The sequence below is a fragment of the Taudactylus pleione genome, unplaced genomic scaffold (assembly GCF_031769625.1).
Source record: "Taudactylus pleione unplaced genomic scaffold, aTauple2 ptg000913l, whole genome shotgun sequence".
Lineage (NCBI taxonomy): Eukaryota > Metazoa > Chordata > Amphibia > Anura > Myobatrachidae > Taudactylus > Taudactylus pleione.
Genome location: NW_028285314.1, coordinates 1,245,195 through 1,262,618, shown reverse-complemented (window position 1 = coordinate 1,262,618; position 17,424 = coordinate 1,245,195). Strand labels below are relative to the sequence as shown.

Here is a 17,424-nt window from a genome sequence, read left to right as displayed (position 1 = left end):
TGTGATATAAAGACAGTGTGATATAGAGACAGTGTGATATAGAGACAGTGTGATATAAAGACAGTGTGATATAGAGACAGGATGATATAAAGACAGTGTGATGTAAAGACAGTGTGATGTGGTGACAGAGTGATGTGGAGACAGAGTGATGTGGAGACAGAGTGCTGTGGAGACAGAGTGATGTGGAGACAGTGTGATGTAGAGACAGTGTGATATAGAGACAGTGTGATGTAGAGACAGTATGATATAAAGACAGTGTGATGTAGAGACAGTGTGATGTAGAGACAGTGTGATATAGAGACAGTGTGATATAAAGACAGTGTGATGAAGAGACAGTGTGATGTGGAGACAGTGTGATGTGGAGACAGTGTGATGTAAGGACAGTGTGATGTAAGGACAGTGTGATGTAAGGACAGTGTGATGTAAGGACATTGTGATGTAGGGACAGTGTGATGTAGAGACAGTGTGATGTAAGGACAGTGTGATGTAAGGACAGTGTGATGTAAGGACATTGTGATGTAGGGACATTGTGATGTAGGGACAGTGTGATGTAGAGACAGTGTGATATAGAGACAGTGTGATATAAGGACAGTGTGATGTAGGGACAGTGTGATGTGGAGACAGTGTGATGTGGAGACAGTGTGATGTAGAGACAGTGTGATGTAGAGATAGTGTGATGTAGGGACAGTGTGATATAGAGACAGTGTGATGTAGGGACAGTGTGATATAGGGACAGTGTGATGTAGGGACAGTGTGATGTAGAGACAGAGTGATGTAAAGACAGTGTGATGTAGGGACAGTGTGATGTAGGGACAGTGTGATGTAGGGACAGTGTGATGTAAAGACAGTGTGATGTAGAGACAGTGTGATGTAGAGACAGTGTGATGTAGAGACAGTGTGATGTAGAGACAGTTTGATGTAGAGACAGTGTGATGTAAGGACAGAGTGATGTAGGGACAGTGTGATGTAGTTACAGTGTGATGTAGAGACAGTGTGATGCAGAGACAGTGTGATGTAGAGACAGTGTGATGTAGAGACAGTGTGATGTGGAGACAGTGTGATGTGGAGACAGTGTGATGTGGAGACAGTGTGATGTAGAGACAGTGTGATATAAAGACAGTGTGATGTAGAGACAGTATGATATAGAGACAGTGTGATGTGGAGGATGTGTGATGTAAAGACAGTGTGATATAGAGACAGTGTGATATAGAGACAGTGTGATGTAGAGACAGTATGATATAGAGACAGTGTGATGTGGAGGATGTGTGATGTAAAGACAGTGTGATGTAAAGACAGTGTGATATAGAGACAGTGTGATATAAAGACAGTGTGATATAAAGACAGTGTGATGTAGAGACAGTGTGATGTAAGGACAGTGTGATGTGGAGACAGTGTGATGTAAAGACAGTGTGATGTAAAGACAGTGTGATGTGGAGACAGAGTGATGTGGAGACAGTGTGATGTAGGGACAGTGTGATGTAGAGACAGTGTGATGTGGAGACAGTGTGATGTAGGGACACTGTGATGTGGAGACAGTGTGATGTGGAGACAGTGTGATGTGGAGACAGTGTGATATAAAGACAGTGTGATGTAGGGACAGTGTGATGTGGAGGCTGTGTGATGTAGGGACAGTGTGATGTAGGGACAGTGTGATGTAGGGACAGTGTGATGTAGGGACAGAGTGATGTAGGGACAGAGTGATGTGGAGACAGTGTGATGTAAAGTCAGTGTGATGTAGAGACAGTGTGATGTAGAGACAGTGTGATGTGGAGACAGAGTGATGTGGAGACAGAGTGATGTGGAGACAGTGTGATGAAGGGACAGTGTGATAAAGAGACAGTGTGATGTGGAGACAGTGTGATGTAGGGACAGTGTGATGTAGAGACAGTGTGATCTGGAGACAGAGTGATGTGGAGACAGTGTGATGTAGAGACAGTGTGATGTAGAGACAGTGTGATCTGGAGACAGAGTGATGTGGAGACAGAGTGATGTGGAGACAGTGTGATGTAGAGACAGTGTGATGTAGAGACAGTGTGATATAAAGACAGTGTGATGTAGGGACAGTGTGATGTAGAGACAGTGTGATATAGAGTGTGATGTAGGGACAGTGTGATGTAGGGATAGTGTGATGTAGAGACAGTGTGATGTAGAGACAGTGTGATGTGGAGACAGTGTGATATAAAGACAGTGTGATATAGGGACAGTGTGATGTAGAGACAGTGTGATGTAGAGACAGTGTGATGTAGAGACAGTGTGATGTAGAGACAGTGTGATATAGACAGTGTGATATAGAGACAGTGTGATGTAGAGACAGTGTGATGTAGGGACAGTGTGATGTTGGGACAGTGTGATGTAGAGACAGTGTGATGTAGAGACAGTGTGATGTAGAGACAGTGTGATATAAAGACAGTGTGATATAAAGACAGTGTGATGTGGAGGCTGTGTGATATAGAGACAGTATGATATAGAGACAGTGTGATATAGACAGTGTGATGTGGAGACAGTGTGATGTAGAGACAGTGTGATGTAGGGACAGTGTGATATAGAGACAGTGTGATGTAGAGACAGTGTGATGTAGAGACAGTGTGATGTAGGGACAGTGTGATGTAGAGACAGTATGATGTGGAGACAGTGTGATGTAGAGACAGTGTAATGTGGAGACAGTGTGATGTGGAGACAGTGTGATGTGGAGACAGTGTGATATGGAGACAGTGTGATATAGAGACAGTGTGATATAAAGACAGTGTGATATAAAGACAGTGTGATGTGGAGGCTGTGTGATATAGAGACAGTGTGATATAGAGACAGTGTGATATAAAGACAGTGTGATGTAGGGACAGTGTGATGTAGGGATAGTGTGATGTAGAGACAGTGTGATGTAGAGACAGTGTGATGTGGAGACAGTGTGATATAGGGACAGTGTGATGTAGGGACAGTGTGATATAGAGACAGTGTGATATAGAGACAGTGTGATATAAGGACAGTGTGATATAGAGACAGTGTGATATAGAGACAGTGTGATGTAGGGACAGTGTGATGTAAAGACAGTGTGATGTGGAGACAGAGTGATGTAGAGACAGTGTGATGTAGAGACAGTATGATGTAGAGACAGTGTGATTGATGTAGGGACAGTGTGATATAAGGACAGTGTGATGTGGAGATAGTGTGATGTGGAGATAGTGTGATGTGGAGACAGTGTGATGTGGAGGCTGTGTGATATAGAGACAGTGTGATGTAGAGACAGAGTGATGTAGAGACAGAGTGATGTAGAGACAGTGTGATGTAAGGACAGTGTGATATAGAGACAGTGTGATGTGGAGACAGTGTGATGTAGAGGCAGTGTGATATAGAGACAGTGTGATATAGGGACAGTGTGATATAGAGACCGTGTGATGTAGAGACCGTGTGATGTAGGAACCGTGTGATGTGGAGATAGTGTGATGTGGAGACAGTGTGATGTGGAGGCTGTGTGATATGGAGACAGTGTGATGTAGAGACAGAGTGATGTAGAGACAGAGTGATGTAGAGACAGAGTGATGTAGAGACAGTGTGATGTAGAGACCGTGTGATGTGGAGACCGTGTGATGTGGAGATAGTGTGATGTGGAGACAGTGTGATGTGGAGGCTGTGTGATATAGAGACAGTGTGATGTAGAGACAGAGTGATGTAGAGACAGAGTGATGTAGAGACAGTGTGATGTAGAGACAGAGTGATGTAGAGACAGTGTGATGTAGAGACAGTGTGATATAGAGGCAGTGTGATATAAGGACAGTGTGATGTAGAGACAGTGTGATGTGGAGGCTGTGTTATATAGAGACAGTGTGATGTAGAGACAGAGTGATGTAGAGACAGTGTGATGTGGAGACAGTGTGATGTGGAGACAGTGTGATGTAGGGACAGTGTGATGTAGAGACAGTGTGATGTGGAGACAGTGTGATGTGGAGACAGAGTGATGTGGAGACAGAGTGATGAAGGGACAGTGTGATGAAGGGACAGTGTGATGTGGAGACAGTGTGATGTGGAGACAGTGTGATGTAGGGACAGTGTGATGTAGAGACAGTGTGATCTGGAGACAGAGTGATGTGGAGACAGTGTGATGTAGAGACAGTGTGATGTAGAGACAGTGTGATGTAGAGACAGTGTGATGTAGAGACAGTGTGATCTGGAGACAGAGTGATGTGGAGACAGAGTGATGTGGAGACAGAGTGATGTAGAGACAGTGTGATGTAGAGACAGTGTGATGTAGAGACAGTGTGATATAGAGACAGTGTGATGTAGGGACAGTGTGATGTAGGGATAGTGTGATGTAGAGACAGTGTGATGTAGAGACAGTGTGATGTGGAGCCAGTGTGATATAAAGACAGTGTGATATAGGGACAGTGTGATGTAGAGACAGTGTGATGTAGAGACAGTGTGATGTAGAGACAGTGTGATATAGACAGTGTGATATAGAGACAGTGTGATGTAGAGACAGTGTGATGTAGAGACAGTGTGATATAGAGACAGTGTGATATAAAGACAGTGTGATATAAAGACAGTGTGATGTGGAGGCTGTGTGATATAGAGACAGTATGATATAGAGACAGTGTGATATAGACAGTGTGATGTGGAGACAGTGTGATGTAGAGACAGTGTGATGTAGGGACAGTGTGATATAGAGACAGTGTGATGTAGAGACAGTGTGATGTAGAGACAGTGTGATGTAGGGACAGTGTGATGTAGAGACAGTGTGATGTGGAGACAGTGTGATGTAGAGACAGTGTGATGTGGAGACAGTGTGATGTGGAGACAGTGTGATGTGGAGACAGTGTGATATAGAGACAGTGTGATATAAAGACAGTGTGATATAAAGACAGTGTGATGTGGAGGCTGTGTGATATAGAGACAGTGTGATATAGAGACAGTGTGATATAAAGACAGTGTGATGTAGGGACAGTGTGATGTAGGGACAGTGTGATGTAGAGACAGTGTGATGTAGAGACAGTGTGATGTAGGGACAGTGTGATGTAGGGACAGTGTGATGTAGAGACAGTGTGATGTAGAGACAGTGTGATGTAGAGACAGTGTGATGTGGAGACAGTGTGATATAGGGACAGTGTGATGTAGGGACAGTGTGATATAGAGACAGTGTGATATAGAGACAGTGTGATATAAGGACAGTGTGACGTGGAGACAGTGTGATGTAGAGACAGTGTGATGTAAGGACAGTGTGATATAGAGACAGTGTGATATAGAGACAGTGTGATGTAGGGACATTGTGATGTAAAGACAGTGTGATGTGGAGACAGAGTGATGTAGAGACAGTGTGATGTAGAGACAGTATGATGTAGAGACATTGTGATTGATGTAGGGACAGTGTGATGTAGGGACAGTGTGATATAAGGACAGTGTGATGTGGAGATAGTGTGATGTGGAGACAGTGTGATGTGGAGGCTGTGTGATATAGAGACAGTGTGATGTAGAGACAGAGTGATGTAGAGACAGAGTGATGTAGAGACAGAGTGATGTAGAGACAGAGTGATGTAGAGACAGTGTGATATAGAGACAGTGTGATGTGGAGACAGTGTGATGTAGAGGCAGTGTGATATAGAGACAGTGTGATGTAGGGACAGTGTGATGTAGGGATAGTGTGATGTAGAGACAGTGTGATGTAGAGACAGTGTGATGTGGAGACAGTGTGATATAAAGACAGTGTGATATAGGGACAGTGTGATGTAGAGACAGTGTGATGTAGAGACAGTGTGATGTAGAGACAGTGTGATATAGACAGTGTGATATAGAGACAGTGTGATATAGAGACAGTGTGATGTAGAGACAGTGTGATGTAGAGACAGTGTGATGTAGAGACAGTGTGATATAGAGACAGTGTGATATAGAGACAGTGTGATATAAAGACAGTGTGATGTGGAGGCTGTGTGATATAGAGACAGTATGATATAGAGACAGTGTGATATAGACAGTGTGATGTGGAGACAGTGTGATGTAGAGACAGTGTGATGTAGAGACAGTGTGATATAGAGACAGTGTGATGTAGAGACAGTGTGATGTAGAGACAGTGTGATGTAGGGACATTGTGATGTAAAGACAGTGTGATGTGGAGACAGAGTGATGTAGAGACAGTGTGATGTAGAGACAGTATGATGTAGAGACAGTGTGATTGATGTAGGGACAGTGTGATGTAGGGACAGTGTGATATAAGGACAGTGTGATGTGGAGATAGTGTGATGTGGAGACAGTGTGATGTGGAGGCTGTGTGATATAGAGACAGTGTGATGTAGAGACAGAGTGATGTAGAGACAGAGTGATGTAGAGACAGTGTGATGTAAGGACAGTGTGATGTGGAGACAGTGTGATGTAGAGGCAGTGTGATATAGAGACAGTGTGATATAGGGACAGTGTGATATAGAGACAGTGTGATGTAGAGACCGTGTGATGTAGGAACCGTGTGATGTGGAGATAGTGTGATGTGGAGACAGTGTGATGTGGAGGCTGTGTGATATAGAGACAGTGTGATGTAGAGACAGTGTGATGTAGAGACAGAGTGATGTAGAGACAGAGTGATGTAGAGACAGTGTGATGTGGAGACAGTGTGATGTGGAGACAGTGTGATGTGGAGACAGTGTGATGTGGAGGCTGTGTGATATAGAGACAGTGTGATGTAGAGACAGAGTGATGTAGAGACAGTGTGATGTAGAGACAGTGTGATGTAGAGACAGAGTGATGTAGAGACAGTGTGATGTAGAGACAGTGTGATATAGAGACAGTGTGATATAAGGACAGTGTGATGTAGAGACAGTGTGATGTGGAGACAGTGTGATGTGGAGGCTGTGTGATATAGAGACAGTGTGATGTAGAGACAGAGTGATGTAGAGACAGTGTGATGTAGGGACAGTGTGATGTAGAGACAGAGTGATGTAGAGACAGTGTGATGTGGAGGCTGTGTGGATAAAAGTTGTTAAATGTTCAAAAATACAGGTAAAAGAATAGTGCTGCTAATGTATGAGCACAGCTCTGAAAGTTAAATATAAACATAGGTGTGTGAGTAGTGGGTGCAGGAATTAGTTTTTAAAAGAATGATTAAAGTGGACACGTGATGCAACGGAAAAAGGCAATACAGTACAAACAAAATTTTCTGTAGTATGAAGGCAAAAGTTGCAATGTACAGAGCTGAACCAGTCAGAAGTGTTTTGAACAACAAAGAGCAATCAGCAAGAGCAGCAGATAGGGGAGAACCAGCAATGTCCAAGCAGCGAGAGCAGTAAGGAGTTTCCTGGATATACATACAGCAGCTGATGGTGAATTCCGTAACTCACATAAGTATGTTGCTTGATGTCGGTCAGAAAGTGTCCTGATTTTGAGGATGTTTTCCTCCAGTTTAACTCCGTCTTAGTTATCAAATTGTAATTACACTTATAATCTAACACTTTGAATGTAATATGGACTAATGCAGCCTTACTGATCACTAATAACTAAAGGTTACAAGCATGTCTCTGTGTGCTCACTGATTGGGACCCCGCCCCATCCCCTGAGCTCAACACACACTAAATTGGGATGCAATAAAGTCTAATATAAACAATTTGAGAGAAGAGATTACACCATCACAGATTCACAATAAATTCCAAACTTCCTTTTAGAAATTGCTCCTAATATAAGAGTAGTGACAATTTACCTAAATACATTTTCACAGCTGTGCTATGCAATCAGATATCTTGTATCCAAGCCTACCCATTCTCCATTAAAGCAAGAGTTGCCGGGGCACAGTACAGACAGTAATACTGAACAAAATATCAATATGATATTTTTTAACAATGTTTTCTATTTAAATTGAAACCAGTTTGCTCTGATCTCAATAGTTTTCTTGTGTTCTTCAAGGAATGGACGAGAGGAACCAGACAGTGGTCTCAGAAATTTTCCTCCTGGGATTCAGAAACCTCCACAACCTCAGGGTTTTGCTTTTCCTGCTCTTTCTGATCATTCACGTCATGGCCTTGTCGGCAAATGCCTTTATCATTGCCTTGGTTGGGTTCCACCAGAGCCTCCGCTCCCCCATGTACTTCTTTCTCAGCCAGTTGTCTTTGTCGGAAATCCTCTTCACCAGTAACATTGTGCCCAACATGCTGTGGCTGATACTGGCAGGGGGAGGAAAGGTATCAGTTGCCCGATGTATTTTCCAGGTCTATTTATTAGCCGTTCCAACCATATCCCAATGTCTGTTGCTGGCAGCCATGTCCTTTGACCGCCACATGGCCATCTGTAGACCATTACACTATGCCATCATTATGGCCTTCACGCATCAACTACAAATAGTCACCTTCTGCTGGCTGGTGGGTTTCACATGCTCACTTTTTATATACATTTTCTTAAACAAATTACAATTCTGTGGTCCCACAATAATTAATAATTTCTTTTGTGATATTGCGTCTCTTATGCGACTGTCTTGCTCCAATACCTCGTCGGTGCAATTGGCCACCGCTGTGGTCGCTTTTGCTATCCTTTTGTCTCCATCCATATTTATCGTGGTTACCTACATCTCCATCCTTCGCACCATCCTCAAGATCCCCTCCACCAGCGGCAGACAGAAAACCTTCTCCACCTGCAGCTCCCACTTATCCGTGGTGTGTCTGTACTATGGCGCTTTAATATTTGTATACGTATTCCCCCCTAGTCTAACTTCTGTAAATACAAACAAAAGCCTCTCGTTACTTTACACATTGGTGACGCCTCTGCTCAACCCTCTGATCTACAGCTTCAGGAGCCAGGAGATCAGATCTGCCATTTATAAATCTGCCAGAAATTTGATGCAGCGGAAATTAATGTAGTGAAATTTGGAAGGACAGGGCTTGAATTAAGGGTCCGATTCAGACCCGCTCGCTAAGAAGCGTTCGCACGCAGACTGCCGATGTTTGCATTGTGTGCATGCGTACGCATTGCAGTGCGTGTGCGTGAACCAGCCCCAGCAATCAGGAAGCGGAAGCTCGTCGCGCATAGACTGCCCGGCAGAATGAGTGACATTAGAGGCCATTTGTGGGTGGCGATAGGGGCTGGCCACTAGAAACGGGGGAGTGGAGGTGTGAATGCTAGCGTGCCCGAGCGTCTTGATGCCGTTTCAGAGGCGTGTCATAGTACACTGAAGCACTCGCAGTGCTTGCGGTAGGGTATGGTCAACCACAAGTGCTGCATATGCATCCGATTCTACTCAGTGGTACCGATGGTTGCATACACTTCCTGGAGATGACGTGCGCAAGTGGGCGTCTTTAGACTGGCTGGTGGGCGTCTGCATTCACAAAGCGATCGCACGCCAAGACATAGTGGGCGTGCTTATGCTTTGCCATGCGATCACCTGCCTTGCTGGGGGTGTACCGGAGTTGCATACGCTGGGTAGGTGCGAACGCATCTAGCGAGCGGGTCTGAATCGGGCCTTAAATTCAATATCAAAGTCTGTGTGAAATGTAAGAATCTTACTAACAAAGCACATTTCAAATATTGGTCATTATTATACAATAAAGCCTGAGGAGAATGCAAGAGAGGCGATTCTTCATAGAACAGGTTGGGACCGAGGGCCTGATCCACTGCGGATAGCTATTGCGATCGCAAAAGCTAGCACAGAGACGCCCACTAACGCTTTCGCACATCCGCAATACCTTGCGAACCTGCGTATACATCGGGAACAGCGAGTAACATCGGCCCCTCACGCACAATTACAGCAGGTCTGACCTTACTCAGAAATTGCTAACCTCATCGCACGCTGTGAGCACCCACGCTGCCTCTGCCGTCACAGTGGCTAATTTATGCACGCCCATGCAACCGTGTTCAAACGGACTGGCACGCCTGCGTTTCTCTGACCACTCTCCTGTCCCATCCCTCTGTCTGCGATGGCTTTGTATCTGCTAACTCGCGCATGCGCACTACGGAGCATACTCCTGCGCAATATGTACCATCGACCGAGCTACGTACAGGGTTCCAATTACGATCCATGATGAATCAGGACCTAACTCCCTGGATAGAGTTGCTCACAAAATGATGAGTTACTTTTCCCTCTATTCTTTATTCCTGTTCTATCTATCAGACCTGTAACTAGACTTTTTGGTGCCCTGTGCCAGAGAGAGCATTGGTGCCGCCCCCCCCTATTTTTTAAATAGGGACATAAGATAACGCACCTGAGAGAGGGTCATGGCCTCATGGGGAAGGGCCAGGGAAGAGATAGGGGAGGCCAGGAGATGCTGGGGATAAATAGGGACATAATATAGTGCACCTGAGAGAGGGCCATGGCCTCATGGGGAAGGGCCAGGGAAGAGATAGGAGAGGCCAGGAGATGCTGGGGATAAATAGGGACATTATATAGTGCACCTGAGAGAGGGCCATGGCCTCATGGGGAAGGGCCAGGGAAGAGATAGGGGAGGCCAGGAGATGCTGGGGATAAATAGGGACATAATATAGTGCACCTGAGAGAGGGCCATGGCCTCATGGGGAAGGGCCAGGGAAGAGATAGGAGAGGCCAGGAGATGCTGGGGATAAATAGGGACATTATATAGTGCACCTGAGAGAGGGCCATGGCCTCATGGGGAAGGGCCAGGGAAGAGATAGGGGAGGCCAGGAGATGCTGGGGATAAATAGGGACATAATATAGTGCACCTGAGAGAGGGCCATGGCCATGGGGAAGGGCCAGGGAAGAGATAGGGGAGGCCAGGAGATGCTGGGGATAAATAGGGACATAATATAGTGCACCTGAGAGAGGGCCATGGCCTCATGGGGAAGGGCCAGGGAAGAGATAGGGGAGGCCAGGAGATGCTGGGGATAAATAGGGACATAATATAGTGCACCTGAGAGAGGGCCATGGCCATGGGGAAGGGCCAGGGAAGAGATAGGGGAGGCCAGGAGATGCTGGGGATAAATAGGGACATTATATAGTGCACCTGAGAGAGGGCCATGGCCTCATGGGGAAGGGCCAGGGAAGAGATAGGGGAGGCCAGGAGATGCTGGGGATAAATAGGGACATAATATAGTGCACCTGAGAGAGGGCCATGGCCATGGGGAAGGGCCAGGGAAGAGATAGGGGAGGCCAGGAGATGCTGGGGATAAATAGGGACATAATATAGTGCACCTGAGAGAGGGCCATGGCCTCATGGGGAAGGGCCAGGGAAGAGATAGGGGAGGCCAGGAGATGCTGGGGATAAATAGGGACATAATATAGTGCACCTGAGAGAGGGCCATGGCCATGGGGAAGGGCCAGGGAAGAGATAGGGGAGGCCAGGAGATGCTGGGGATAAATAGGGACATTATATAGTGCACCTGAGAGAGGGCCATGGCCTCATGGGGAAGGGCCAGGGAAGAGATAGGGGAGGCCAGGAGATGCTGGGGATAAATAGGGACATAATATAGTGCACCTGAGAGAGGGCCATGGCCATGGGGAAGGGCCAGGGAAGAGATAGGGGAGGCCAGGAGAAGCTGGGGATAAATAGGGACATAATATAGTGCACCTGAGAGAGGGCCATGGCCTCATGGGGAAGGGCCAGGGAAGAGATAGGGGAGGCCAGGAGATGCTGGGGATAAATAGGGACATAATATAGTGCACCTGAGAGAGGGCCATGGCCATAGGGAAGGGCCAGGGAAGAGATAGGGGAGGCCAGGAGATGCTGGGGATAAATAGGGACATTATATAGTGCACCTGAGAGAGGGCCATGGCCTCATGGGGAAGGGCCAGGGAAGAGATAGGGGAGGCCAGGAGATGCTGGGGATAAATAGGGACATAATATAGTGCACCTGAGAGAGGGCCATGGCCATGGGGAAGGGCCAGGGAAGAGATAGGGGAGGCCAGGAGATGCTGGGGATAAATAGGGACATAATATAGTGCACCTGAGAGAGGGCCATGGCCTCATGGGGAAGGGCCAGGGAAGAGATAGGGGAGGCCAGGAGATGCTGGGGATAAATAGGGACATAATATAGTGCACCTGAGAGAGGGCCATGGCCATGGGGAAGGGCCAGGGAAGAGATAGGGGAGGCCAGGAGATGCTGGGGATAAATAGGGACATTATATAGTGCACCTGAGAGAGGGCCATGGCCTCATGGGGAAGGGCCAGGGAAGAGATAGGGGAGGCCAGGAGATGCTGGGGATAAATAGGGACATAATATAGTGCACCTGAGAGAGGGCCATGGCCATGGGGAAGGGCCAGGGAAGAGATAGGGGAGGCCAGGAGATGCTGGGGATAAATAGGGACATAATATAGTGCACCTGAGAGAGGGCCATGGCCTCATGGGGAAGGGCCAGGGAAGAGATAGGGGAGGCCAGGAGATGCTGGGGATAAATAGGGACATAATATAGTGCACCTGAGAGAGGGCCATGGCCATGGGGAAGGGCCAGGGAAGAGATAGGGGAGGCCAGGAGATGCTGGGGATAAATAGGGACATTATATAGTGCACCTGAGAGAGGGCCATGGCCTCATGGGGAAGGGCCAGGGAAGAGATAGGGGAGGCCAGGAGATGCTGGGGATAAATAGGGACATAATATAGTGCACCTGAGAGAGGGCCATGGCCATGGGGAAGGGCCAGGGAAGAGATAGGGGAGGCCAGGAGATGCTGGGGATAAATAGGGACATAATATAGTGCACCTGAGAGAGGGCCATGGCCTCATGGGGAAGGGCCAGGGAAGAGATAGGGGAGGCCAGGAGATGCTGGGGATAAATAGGGACATAATATAGTGCACCTGAGAGAGGGCCATGGCCATGGGGAAGGGCCAGGGAAGAGATAGGGGAGGCCAGGAGATGCTGGGGATAAATAGGGACATTATATAGTGCACCTGAGAGAGGGCCATGGCCTCATGGGGAAGGGCCAGGGAAGAGATAGGGGAGGCCAGGAGATGCTGGGGATAAATAGGGACATAATATAGTGCACCTGAGAGAGGGCCATGGCCATGGGGAAGGGCCAGGGAAGAGATAGGGGAGGCCAGGAGATGCTGGGGATAAATAGGGACATAATATAGTGCACCTGAGAGAGGGCCATGGCCATGGGGAAGGGCCAGGGAAGAGATAGGGGAGGCCAGGAGATGCTGGGGATAAATAGGGACATAATATAGTGCACCTGAGAGAGGGCCATGGCCTCATGGGGAAGGGCCAGGGAAGAGATAGGGGAGGCCAGGAGATGCTGGGGATAAATAGGGACATAATATAGTGCACCTGAGAGAGGGCCATGGCCATGGGGAAGGGCCAGGGAAGAGATAGGGGAGGCCAGGAGATGCTGGGGATAAAAGAAGAGGAAGCTAAAAGTGAGATATTAAACAGGAAAATTGACAGGCCCAAACAGTGCCCCCTGCCCTGCGGTGCCCTGTGCCATGGCACTGGTCACACCGCCCTAGTTACAGCCCTGCTATCTATTACCCAAACACCACCACCAGAAAGCAATATCCCCTGATACGCAAGTATTTCCATTTTTCATAATTGTTACTAGCATAAAAAAGGTTAAAAAAAATAAAAGCAGCAACAAAAATCTGGTTGGCAAAAAACATAAAAACTTAGAGGAAATACAGAATTACAATTACTGTAAATCAATATAAAGACATGTCTCCAACCAGGGGCGTATTATGAGAGGAGGATGCCCGCGATTTCCCTACTGCTCGAATGTGCAAAATGGTGGGAGAAAGGCTGCCATTTTGCCTGTCACTTGCACAGCGCTGCACCTACCGACGCAGAACTCCGGAGAGGAAGGTATTGAATAAATGGGTGCAGGGTGTGCTGTGTGGGCTCCTTGGACCTAGGGGCCCGTGTGCACCTGCACCCGTTAAAGATACGCCCCTGTCTCCAACCTCATCTGTGCTGTCCTAGACGTGGTCATTTGGCCTGGATGATAAATAGAGAGGAATCCGCAGGTGGACATAAGTTGATTTATACTTCTGCGCTTATGAGGCTCCTATCTCCTACTATTTATATCCTGTCCACTCGCTGTACCAGACTGTTACTATCATGTGTGTGTACGTGTACGTCATCATTGGATTACTCCCAATCCTCGGACGCTTCTGGAGTTCAACATCTACTATGAAACCTGACTTGTTGGACTTCTCGCTATATCTATCTTGGACATTTCTGGAATATTTTCGTAATAAAATGTTATAAAATATTTACCTTCCACGAATCCTGCCCCCTCCCTCTTTCTGGTGGTATGATGTCAGTGGTACTGTATTGTGTGCATATTATTGTGAAGTTATTTGGGCACAATACTCAGTTTACCCTTTAGATCAGGGACGGGGAATCATTTGGGCTGGCCCTCTGAGCTCTTTTCTGCTAGCCTCATCTGGATAGCAGGGTGCCTATAATGGCGCCCTGCCGCCAGAATCTATGCAGCAGTGCCACCTGGAGTGTCCTTAGGTTACTTCAGAAAGTCACACCGCTGCCCTTACAGCTCCTTAGGATGTTCCGGACATTGCTGTAATCACTGGTGATTGTGGCCCCGTTCCCGTGTGACATCACATGGAGGGGGCGTGGCCGGCACCGGGCTCGCGAATAATGTTATATATATCAAAATGGCCCTCGGCAGAAAAAAGGTTCCCCGTCTCTGCTTTAGATGTTGTATTTATTGGTCAAACCCTCAGGCTCTAACCGGCAGGACAACGAGGCTCCTTGGGGGTTTTGGGCTTCTACAGTTACCTGTCTGTGCCTGATCATCACCTATGCCTAATTACCCCACCTATATTATCAGTTTGAACCTAATGACACCATTTTTGTGACACATCTATTATTATTGTGAAGATGATAGTTGATATTATCAATAATAATAGAAATAGCAATGGGAGAAAGTGAATAAGGCAGGAGCAGAGAGTGGCTACGTCTCTCTCTTCATTAGGCTCCGCCCCCTGTCATTACCCGGGTCCGGCCAGGCACTCTACTGCCCTGAATATAGGATTTTTTTCCATTTACTCTCTATGCTGCTATATTAGCCCCACAAACTTCAGACTTCTACCTCCTAAAGACCATTAGATCCATTTATAAGAATACAACTCTTCATATGTTGTCATATAAAAATATTATAATTATTATTCTTTAATTATATGGTGCCATAAGTGCTTTGCAGCACCTTACATAGTACATAAACAAATAAGTGAACAAGAAACCAGTGACTTACAGTACAATACAATTCAATGCAGGACAAGAATAAGGCTTATATACATTGCTGCATTAGCGATCATTACACTCAAATAAGCAACCAGGCGTAAGTGTTAGGTGCCCTAGTGGGTAAGGAGTAGAATAAAGTATAAGTAAGGAGAACACAAGAGGGTGGAGGGCCCTGCTCGTGAGAGCTTACAGTCTAATGGGCAGAGGCAGACAAACAGGTGTGACACAGGTGTGGTAAACAGGGAGGAAGGAGCATGTAGTAGTGGGTTAGGATGAGAGCTGGAAGGCCATGATGAAGTAGTGGGTTTTGAGAACCTGTTTGAAGATTTGTAGAGAGGTGTAAAGTCTGATGGGGAGAGGGAGAGAGTTCCAGAGGTAGGGTGCAGCTGGAGAAAAACCTTGGAGGTGGGAATGGGAGGAAGTAATCAGTTGGCATGAGAGGCGGCGTGCATTTGTTGAGCGAAGAGAGAGCGGGCAGGAGTGTGAAGGGAGATGAGGTCTGAGATATAAATGGGAGAGGAATGGGTGAGGGCTTTATAAGTGAGTGTAAGAACCTTGAATTGGGTTCTGAAAGGCAAGTGGAGCCAGTGTAGGGCTTGTTGGAGAGGGAAGGCAGATGTAGAGCGTTTGGAGAAGATGATGAGCCGGGCAGCAGCATTGAGGCCGAATGGAGAGGAGAGAGGTGGGAATCAGGAAGGCCAGATAGGAGAAGGTTATAGTAGTCCAATCTGGAGATGACCAGTGGAGTGGATGTGGGTTTTAGTAGCATCCTGGGTGAAAAAGGGTCTGATCTTGGAAATATTTTTGAGATTGAAATGTATGGTTTGAAGGAAAGGGAGAAGTCAATGATAACTCCAAGGAGCGCACTTTGGGGCTAGAGGAGATAGTTGTGTTGTACTATAAATATATATGCTATCAATGTATTTATTGCTATTGTATGAATTAATATAAAGTGTCACAGGATCACAGAGAGTAATAGGGCCTGTTTTTGAGTCAGAAATCGGGATGGATCCTGCTAATTTCGCTCATGCGCCAAAGGAAGAAATTGGTGACAGTGCATGCACTGGATCAGGTATTCACACACGGACGGAGATCGCTAGTGCATGCAGATTGCTTTGCCCATTGACGGACAACACTTTCCGTGAAATGGGCATTTCTCAGTGGTAATAGCTATGGAATTTGTTATGGAAAGTGTCCAGGTGTTTATTACAATAAAGGATCTGCAGTAAATAATAATTCTGAAAGGTTTGTCCTATCTCCAACATGGATGCACAGTAGGAGCTTGGGCACGTGCCCCAATGGCTCCCACTCCTAGGGAGACAGTACAGTCCATAGACTAGCATGGGGACCCACCCGGCCGCCCCCATATCTACCTTCATTTCCACAGTTTTTATGCCCACTGGAAGTGTCCGAGCACCCACAACAACCTGGCCCACAAACAAGCCCGCTGACTGACTCTGACAGCCCCTGGTCACTGGTGGAAAGGGAGAGTATGCAAGAGATGGAAAATGAAAAAGGAGGAGGGGGAGCGAGAGCTGAGGAAGGAGAATGGGGTAGAGAAAAAGATAGGAAATAAAGAGAGGGAGAGAGATCAGAAAGGAAGAGGTGAGGGGAGGAGAAATGGGAACAGAAGAGGGAGGATGAGAAAAGAGGAGGAGGAGGAAAAGGAGGAGGAGGGGGAAAGATAGAAAGGGGAAGGAGGAGGGGGGAGCAAGAGATGGGAAAAGAGAAGGAGGAGGGAAGATCATAAAGGAGGAGGAGGGGGAGCAACAGATGGAAAAGGAAATGGTGGGAGAGAGAGATGGAAGAGGAGTGAGGGATAAATGAGAACAAACAAGGGATGGGAAAGGAGGAGGATGGGGAAGAGGACTGTGAAAAAAGGAGGAGGCGGGAGCAAGAAATGAGGGGGGAGATGGGTAAGGAAGAGGAGGGGAAGTAAGAAGAGAAAGGAGGAGGATGGTGGGGGAAATGGGAAGGTGAGAGATGAGAAAGGAGTAGGAGGGATGCACAATAGCTAGCAGCTACTAGTATGATATAGTCAATTATATACTACTGTACCATTTGCTGTGACTTGAATGTGCTGGCAATAGGCATTGGGATTATATTATGACCAGCAACAGCTCCTACCCTCTTGCATGAGGGGGGCTGCCCCTGCCGCTGGTCCAGAAGCCCTGTAGGGCTGTCTGAAGGTCAGAGTAGCGGGTTCCACTGGAAGCCGCTCTCTGCTAATCGCAGCCTGGACTGGCAGTCCCAGGGGGAGGAGACACCTCAGACTGCCTGTCCTGTGCGTGACTGGCAGGTGGCGTTTCCAATGGGAAGCCACTGC

At 47.1% G+C, this 17,424-nt stretch overlaps 1 protein-coding gene across 1 annotated transcript; it reads left to right on the top strand.

Moving 5' to 3' along the window:
* The first annotated feature begins 7,874 nt into the window (after positions 1-7,874).
* On the top strand, positions 7,875-8,819 carry LOC148473752 (olfactory receptor 6F1-like). Its single transcript, XM_088459503.1, has one exon. The coding sequence runs from the start codon at positions 7,875-7,877 to the stop codon at positions 8,817-8,819; it is 945 nt and encodes a 314-aa protein (XP_088315629.1).
* The last annotated feature ends 8,605 nt before the right edge of the window (positions 8,820-17,424 follow it).